Source organism: Schistocerca serialis, chromosome 1, assembly GCF_023864345.2.
Source record: "Schistocerca serialis cubense isolate TAMUIC-IGC-003099 chromosome 1, iqSchSeri2.2, whole genome shotgun sequence".
NCBI lineage: Eukaryota > Metazoa > Arthropoda > Insecta > Orthoptera > Acrididae > Schistocerca > Schistocerca serialis.
This window is the reverse complement of record NC_064638.1, coordinates 1,125,279,065-1,125,288,279: the sequence shown is the minus strand read 5'-3', so window position 1 is coordinate 1,125,288,279 and position 9,215 is coordinate 1,125,279,065. Positions and strand designations below refer to the sequence as shown.

Below are 9,215 nucleotides of genomic sequence, written 5' to 3'. Positions count from 1 at the left end.
TTTTCAATGCAGAAGAAGCCATGGCAGGCAAAAAGTGGATTGAAGGTGCCTATTTAAGAAATATCGACGAATCTGAGACAAACGGTGATAGCTCCAATCAAACCTTCATGTCTGAGAGATGATGTACAGCCCACCCAAGAAAAGCTTACCGAACCAAAGGTGAAGAAGCAGTGTACGTGCGTCGCTCGAATAGTACCAGGTTGAGTTTACCGTACTCCCCTGGGCACCAAACTACCTGGATTCAAACGCAATCGAGAATCTGTTGGACCACCTCGCTCGGAGTGTTCGCGCTATGGAACTTCAACCAACCTGGCTACGGTACTGGAATCGCCTTGGCTCCACATCTCTGTCAGAACCTTCCGGAACGATACTGCCACGCTTTCTGCACATCCACGCTCCAAAAGGGGTTAATAGGGCTTCTGACAGGTGGTCACATTAATGTGACCGTGTATGGTGTAACTATGCCGTCGTGACGCAAATATGACGAGGAAATTACATTGTCTTTTAAAAAACATATTCTATGACAAAGTCTTTTTCCCCTGTAAACTTTATAATAATAATTGATGATAATTAAATAAGTAATTAATTAAAAGGAAATCTACTAAATGAAAAGTAAAATGAACCTAAATATTTCACGCACACACACACGCCATTTCTTAGTCTCTATAATAAAAATTATTTTCTGTCCGGAAATGCACACGATATTATCGACTACGTAAAAAAAATCATTTCACTCTTTAGTTAATTCTACTCTTTTTCACCATTCATATTGTTTGAAGTGAAGGTCGTTAGACACGTGGGGTGCTGAAAAACGTTTAATTTGGGTTTCTATTATCTCAGGGAAATTACTGTCTTCTCACCTCGCGAGAAAATTCATAATAGGTTAATTCAATTTCGTGGGTATCGCGTTGGCAACGTAAGAAAAAATGTAGTAAAGCAACATCTGTAACATTTATAAATTGGGGATTGATGATCGTTACTATGTAATAAAAACAGAAATGCCAAATCAAACAATTATTATTTAACGAAAGAAGCTTCTTATACAGACATCTGACATCTCGTGCATTAATCTCACAGTTTTGGACATAACAAACAATGTTTGCCGTATTCCAGAAAAATACGTAAAAATTACAATAATCTTAGCCCGACTCTGGAGTCTAAGAAAAAAGTATTCATAGTTGTCATAATCAGAAATCGCAATTGGCGATAATAATGGCACAATTAAACAAATTCCTAGCAGGAATATAGTTTCAGTTCATTTGAACAAAATGGAAGAAATAAGAGACTGATAGTGTAAGATACTGTCGGAAAGGCGCGCGACTAAAGAAGAGAAAGGAAAGACGAGCGCGCATCTTATATAGAACAAAATACAGATGGCAATGCTACGCCTCTCTCATTAACCTAGGCGTACATATTCGCTGACTTGCAGCGCAGTTCATTGACTCAGTGGTTAAGTTATATCTTTAACTCTTGATATTTCGATAGGAAAGGAAAATAGTATGTCATTACGTCGCGAGCAGGGCACACTATTACAACTTATGGCCACTCGGATACAACCTCAGCCACTTCATTCAGCTTCTGTTCCACGTTTTTTTCTAAATAATTCACGAAAATGAACGTTTACAATGTTCGGTTTACTAACGAGATCTGTAGCGTTGACGAAAACTTCATTTTCATGTGTCTTAAAGAAACTGTCGCTGGAGTCAGATCTGTTGCAAAACAATCTTCTTCCATCAGAACCATTCTGCTCGACCCAGCTGTTGATAATTTGTGTGATTTGTTTGATTCCTACTCTAACCATTTTAATATTTCGATCTGAAGGTTGTGCTTCACAGTTCAATGTAAACACCGTATTCAGTTTTGATTCAGTATTCCCATTGGGGTGACATAATGCGGTCGTGACAGACTGAGATGACAACTAGTACAAATAAACAAATGTCTGATGATGGCCTTGTAAGCCGAAAACCGCTTAACACAATAATTTAATACTGTAGAACAAAAGCAACTAGAGCTTTTCATTTAAACAAATAACATACTTTCTGGCAAAAGAAATGAAATAGCGAGAAGACTACATCAGACGCTAATGTAACTTGGTGCATGTACACACCATCGGTGGGTATGTAAATGATTATAGAGTTGCAATTCTCTGTAACAGCTAGAACCAGATTATATTAGTGTTGTTATCAGGCTTGGTAGGGTGCATAAGGGGTGCGTGTGTGTGTGAAAGATTCATAGACACCGCATACTTACGTGATATAGAGTTTGAAAGAGGCCTCTTTGCGGATGGCCATTTGGCCGGCTGATCGAATCGTGAAATATCCATATTTGTAGGGTTTCAGATGTGACGTTGGTTCGATGATGAAGTTCAAAATGGTTCAGATGGCTCTGAGCACTATGGGACTTAACATCTATGGTCATCAGTCCCCTAGAACTTACAACTACTTAAACCTAACTAACCTAAGGACATCACACAACACCCAGTCATGATGATGAAGTGTGTGGGAATATATAGGAGGGCATACTCATGGTCAAAGTTCCATTCGGTTATATCTGACTACCACAAGAACGGATCACCACATAGAGCATCAAGAACATCGTAACCACTTCATATCCCAACCTATTATCCGGGATTAAGTGGTTGACACCGTGTAGCAGTCTGTGTCCTTCTGCGCCACTGATATGAATCAACTGCAACCTTCCACATTACTTAACAGGACAAGAAAGGAACAGGAACTTATTGAATAATACAGTATGATATACTACTTTATACTCATCAAATACTTTTCAAAAGCTTTATACAAGCGTATTAAATTGAATACGAACAGCCGCACACAAATTCCGGGTGAGAATATCCATCGCCATGAAAGGAGTAGGCAGTAAGGAAGAATTGGGGCTCTAAGGCTGCTTCTATCTACTTTCTGTAATAGTAGGCCTGAAAAATTGCTGCCTCCAGTTTTACGTGTTTCAGACTTTAAAGTTTGACAGTTACTATTGCAGTTGACACAGAACATGTAATTACATAAAGATGATATGTAATGACTGTAAGATGCGACTTAAAATAATACATTCTCATGCGTGAATACTTTATTGGTCCTTTTCTTAATAGTATCGTTATACTTCTTCAGGCTTTTCAGTCACGACTTCTCCTTATGTTTTGCGAATTAAAGTCAACGGTAATTTCTTTCCATGCTTATTATTTCTTGGTCCTCGTAACGTTATTAGTTTTTTTGACCTCTGTACGATTTCCATCAACAAATGTTCTTTTGCAGCGGACAATTTCGAGGAATATAATTTTTCTTCGTATTCTCCATCTTAACAAAACAACGACTTAAATTATAAATACTGCGTATCTATGATGTACAATTAATATCTGCTCGCGAAGCACTATAATCGCTTCGGTTTTAGTGTAGTTGCAATGCGTGTTTTGTGCAAATTTAGATTAACTCTGAATTTCGTTCAGTGGATCCAAGTTCAGTGTTAAACGATACAGTGGAGTCCTGAACAAAGTTAGGTATCTGAACTAAGGTCAAATTCGTTTTTCTCTCAGCGATTTTTATACACAGGCCGTACGAAATATTACTTTACCATGAACGACCACAGCTAATACTTCACACCAAATGAAGGATTCCACGCACATGACTTGACCCAAGTGTGCCTTGGCCACTCTATGCCACTCTACAATCTGGAATTTATCGACACTGATTTTGAATTCTTCGTGAATGTTTAGTTGGACCTGTGCTTGCATTGTCAGTCTTTCCCCCAGCAATGCTCTTGAGAATGATTTCATACATCTGACGGCTGCAGAACGCACACAGTTTCTCAGGTGCTGTGATCTAATTCGTGCTCATCCTCAGTCATCATTTCCCGCACAGATTTTGTGGCAGTTTGTCGCACAGTTAATAGACATACGCGCAAATTGTAAAAGTAAACCTTTAATACAAATGCCAGTTTGCCTCTTTTATTTCATCTGAGTGATACCTCCGATAATATTTTGTCCCTTACACGAACAGCGGAGAAAAGCACTGTGCTTTTTATGACTCATACTTTCCCCAGAAACTCAGACACGAATGGGATGTACTGAATTATGCTGTAAAAAGAAACGTCCTCTACCTATTTTGGTTTCACTCACTCGTCATTTCAATGGAACATTGCAAACTGTCATTTCAGAATGTGTTCGCTTAAGAAGACTGAAGTAAACAATTTTCCTACATTAGGTAACGAATGAATTCGTAATGCATAAGTAATGTTCTTCGGAGTACAAGATTTTCATATTTTCTCTAAATGTCCCAATTTTGAAATCCCAGGGGAACCGCTTCCTTTTCCTGACGTGAGAAAATTTCGCACAACTTAATTTTTTGCGTCAAACTGAAATAAAATAGGAGACAGAATTAGAAAAATATAATACATTTTTAAAAAGTTGTGTATAAGCGTTGCATTGCTTTGTACTTTCTCGGTGTTCTTTAATTATACACAAAGAAAACGTTGGTCAAGTCGCATATCCAAATGTCTACACATGTTAGTGGTTACATAACATCTACCGGTGTGCATGAAAACTACTCTTCGCTTTAAGAGCCACAAATTATAATCAAAATAATGTTGGATACATATTAATGGTAATGGAAGAGTGTGACCTCACAACAAATAATCTCCATCAAGTTATACTATTGGGCAAACGCCCACACAGAAAGGTCACTTTTCGCCTCACATACGACAGCGATGCAGATACCACCAAGTGGGAACCTGTCTGCTACTATTATTCAACGTTTTATGTCAGGGGCGACTTAATACTCAGTTCTGCTATAACGAAGGGGGGACTAGAAATTAGTGCCCAAAACAGTTAAAAACAAGAAGACTACTCAGAGTGAACACGGCATCAAGCCTTCACGGAATCCATGTCACATTATATTGGATACACAACACACGTACGTTGCAGCTCTAGGACATTTTACGTCCCTCATTCATAAGTAAAAGCAACTAACCTGAAGGTGAACCTATGGAGAGACCAGAAAAACGGACAGACCCCGGTTAATAACAGAACTACTTATTATGGATAATCTTCCAATAAATGTAATAACATGCAAACAACATCTACGGGCTACAAGTATCTAATGATTAGCTAATTGCTGACAGGCTGAAGAGGCATCCGCGGCTGCCGACGACCTGAAGAGCAGCACATGTCACGAGAAGGCTGCGAAGACTGCCAACGTCATGGAGTGCAGAGGACCAGAAGAGAATTCCACTGGGGATGCCAGTCAATTGGAAGGAAGTGAATCAGGTGAGGAGTTTGCTCTCGCTGAAAGGATAGTGCAGGGCAGTGGTCGAACAGAGAATTGCACTGAGGATAGCAGTGTATTGGAAGGAAGTGAACCAGATTAGGTGATTGCTCTCGCTGCCATTGTAGTAGTGGACAGTGCTCGAACAGAGAATAACACTGAGGATGGCAGTGTATTGGAAGAAAGTGTGCAAGGTAAGGAGATTGATCACGCTGCCAGTGTAGTAGTGGGCAGTGGTGGAACAGAGAATTGCACTGGGGATGGCGGTGTATTGAAAGGAAGTGAACCAGAAGAGGTGATTGATCTCACTGGAAGGGTAGTGGAGGGCAGTGGACGAACAGAGAATTGCGCTGAGGATGGCAGTGTATTGGAAGGAAGTGAACTAGATGAGGAGAGTGATCTCGCTGCCAGTGTAGTATTGGTCAGTGACGAACACAGAATTGCACTGAGAATGGCACTGTATTGAAAGGAAGTGAACCAGATGAGAAGATTGATCTCGCTGCCAGTGTAGTAGCAGGCAGTGGTGGAACTGAGAATTGCACTGAGGATGGCAGTGTATTGGAAGGAAGTGAACCAGGTAAGGTGATTGATCTCGCTGCCATTGTAGTAGTGGGCAGTGGTGGAACAGAGAACTGCACCGAGGATGGCATTGTATTGGAAGAAAGTGAACCAGGTAAGGTGATTGATCTCGCTGCCAGTGTAGTAGTGGGCAGTGGTGGAACAGAGAATTGCACTGAGGATGGCAGTGTATTGGAAGGAAGTGAACCAGATGAGGAGATTGATCTCGCTGAAAGGATACTGGAGGGCAGTGATCGAACACAGAATTGCACTGAGGATGGCAGTGTACTGGAAGGAAGTGAACCAGATGAGGAGATTGATCTCGCTGCCAGCGTAGTAGTAGGTGTGGTCGGACAGAGCATTGCCCTTACGATGGCAGTGTATTGGAAGGAAGTGAACCAGTGAAGGTGATAGATCTCGCTGCCAGTGTAGTAGCAGGCAGTGCTCGAACAGAGAATAGCACTGAGAATGGCAGTGTATTGGAAGTAAGTGTACCAGATGAGGAGAGTGATCTCGCTGCCAGTGTAGTATTGGTCAGTGACGAACACAGAATTGCACTGAGAATGGCACTGTATTGAAAGGAAGTGAACCAGATGAGAAGATTGATCTCGCTGCCAGTGTAGTAGCAGGTGTGGTCGAACAGAGCATTGCACTGAGGATGGCAGTGTATTGGAAGGAAGTGAACAAGATGAGGAGATTGATCTCGCTGCCAGTGTAATAGCAGGCAGTGCTCGAACAGAGAATACCACTCAGAATGGCAGTGTATTGGAAGTAAGTGTACCAGATCAGGAGATTGATCTCGGTGAAACGATAGTGGAGGGCGGTAGTCGAAAAGAGAATTGCTCTGAGGATGGCAGTGTATTGGAAGGAAGTGAACCAGATTAGGTGATTGCTCTCGCTGCCATCGTAGTAGTGGGCAGTGCTCAAATAGAGAATTGCACTGAGAATGGCAGTGTATTAGAAGAAAGTAAACCAGATGAGGAGGTTGTTCTCGCTGCTAGTGTAGTGGAGTGCAGCGGTCAAACATAGAATTGCACTGAGGATGGCAGTGTATTGGAAGGAAGTGAACCAGATGAGGTGATTGAACTCGCTGCCAGTGTAATAGTGGGCAGTGGTCGAACATATAATTGTACTGAAGACGGCAGTGTATTGGAAGGAAGTGAACCAGCTGAGGTGATTGATCTCGCTGTCATTGTAGTAGCACGCAGTGGTCGAACAGAAAATTGCACTGAGGATGGCATTGTATTGGAAGGAAGTGAACCAGTTGAGGTGATTGATCTCGGTGCCATTGTAGTAGCACGCAGTGGTCGAACAGAGAAATGCACCGAGGATGGCAGTGTATTGGAAGGAAGTGAACCAGGTAAGGTGATTGATCTCGCTGCCATTGTAGTAGTGGGCAGTGGTGGAACAGAGAATTGCACTGAGGATGGCAGTGTATTGGAAGGCAGTGAACCAGATGAGGAGAAAGGATAGTGGAGGGCAGTGATCGAACACAGAATTGCACTGAGGATGGCAGTGTACTGGAAGGAAGTGAACCAGATGAGGAGATTGATCTCGCTGCCAGTGTAGTAGCAGATGTGGTCGGACAGAGCATTGCCCTTACGATGGCAGTGTATTGGAGGGAAGTGAACCAGTGAAGGTGATTGATCTCGCTGCCAGTGTAGTAGCAGGCAGTGCTCGAACAGAGAATAGCACTGAGAATGGCAGTGTATTGGAAGTAAGTGTACCAGATCAGGAGATTGATCTCGCTGCCAGTGTAGTAGCAGGCAGTGGTCGAACAGAGAATTGCACTGAGGATGGCAGTGTATTGGAAGGAAGTGAACCAGATGAGGAGATTGATCTCGCTGAAAGGGTAGTGGAGGGCAGTGATCGAACACAGAATTGCACTGAGGATGGCAGTGTACTGGAAGGAAGTGAACCAGATGAGGAGATTGATCTCGCTGCCAGTGTAGTAGCAGGCAGTGGTCGAACAGAGAATTGCAGTGAGGATGGCAGTGTATTGGAAGGAAGTGAACCAGTTAAGGTGATTGATCTCGCTGCCAGTGTAGTAGCAGGCAGTGCTCGAACAGAGAATAGCACTGAGAATGGCAGTGTATTGGAAGTAAGTGTACCAGATGAGGAGATTGATCTCGCTGCCAGTGTAGTAGCAGGCAGTGGTCGAACAGAGAATTGCAGTGAGGATGGCAGTGTATTGGAAGGAAGTGAACCAGTTAAGGTGATTGATCTCGCTGCCAGTGTAGTAGCAGGCAGTGCTCGAACAGAGAATAGCACTGAGAATGGCAGTGTATTGGAAGTAAGTGTACCAGATGAGGAGATTGATCTCGCTGCCAGTGTAGTAGCAGGCAGTGGTCGAACAGAGAATTGCACTGAGGACGGCAGTGTATTGGAAGGAAGTGAACCAGATGAGGAGATTGATCTCGCTGAAAGGGTAGTGGAGGGCAGTGATCGAACACAGAATTGCACTGAGGATGGCAGTGTACTGGAAGGAAGTGAACCAGATGAGGAGATTGATCTCGCTGCCAGTGTAGTAGCAGGCAGTGGTCGAACAGAGGATTGCACTGAGGACGGCAGAGTATTGGAAGGAAGTGAACCAGTTAAGGTGATGGATCTCGGTGCCATTGTAGTAGCACGCAGTGGTCGAACAGAGAAATGCACCGAGGATGGCAGTGTATTGGAAGGAAGTGAACCAGGTAAGGTGATTGATCTCGCTGCCATTGTAGTAGTGGGCAGTGGTGGAACAGAGAATTGCACTGAGGATGGCAGTGTATTGGAAGGCAGTGAACCAGATGAGGAGAAAGGATAGTGGAGGGCAGTGATCGAACACAGAATTGCACTGAGGATGGCAGTGTACTGGAAGGAAGTGAACCAGATGAGGAGATTGATCTCGCTGCCAGTGTAGTAGCAGATGTGGTCGGACAGAGCATTGCCCTTACGATGGCAGTGTATTGGAGGGAAGTGAACCAGTGAAGGTGATTGATCTCGCTGCCAGTGTAGTAGCAGGCAGTGCTCGAACAGAGAATAGCACTGAGAATGGCAGTGTATTGGAAGTAAGTGTACCAGATCAGGAGATTGATCTCGCTGCCAGTGTAGTAGCAGGCAGTGGTCGAACAGAGAATTGCACTGAGGATGGCAGTGTATTGGAAGGAAGTGAACCAGATGAGGAGATTGATCTCGCTGAAAGGGTAGTGGAGGGCAGTGATCGAACACAGAATTGCACTGAGGATGGCAGTGTACTGGAAGGAAGTGAACCAGATGAGGAGATTGATCTCGCTGCCAGTGTAGTAGCAGGCAGTGGTCGAACAGAGAATTGCAGTGAGGATGGCAGTGTATTGGAAGGAAGTGAACCAGTTAAGGTGATTGATCTCGCTGCCAGTGTAGTAGCAG

The 9,215-nt window shown here is 43.2% G+C and overlaps 1 protein-coding gene across 1 annotated transcript; it reads left to right on the top strand.

The window, feature by feature from the left end:
• The first annotated feature begins 1,911 nt into the window (after positions 1 to 1,911).
• Positions 1,912 to 8,634, top strand: LOC126455827 (uncharacterized). The gene is made up of 4 exons (XM_050091592.1): positions 1,912 to 1,953; positions 5,131 to 5,275; positions 5,743 to 6,211; positions 7,443 to 8,634. The coding sequence occupies exons 1-4, from the start codon at positions 1,912 to 1,914 to the stop codon at positions 8,632 to 8,634; spliced, it is 1,848 nt and encodes a 615-aa protein (XP_049947549.1).
• The last annotated feature ends 581 nt before the right edge of the window (positions 8,635 to 9,215 follow it).

Coding starts and splice junctions, on each gene's coding strand:
- LOC126455827 (XM_050091592.1), top strand. CDS start 1,912: ATGACAACTAGTACAAATAAACAAATGTCTGATGATGGCCTT. Junction 5,276..5,742: donor ATTGGAAGGAAGTGAATCAG/GTGAGGAGTTTG, acceptor CTGTATTGAAAG/GAAGTGAACCAGATGAGAAG. Junction 6,212..7,442: donor ATTGCCCTTACGATGGCAGT/GTATTGGAAGGA, acceptor TTACGATGGCAG/TGTATTGGAGGGAAGTGAAC.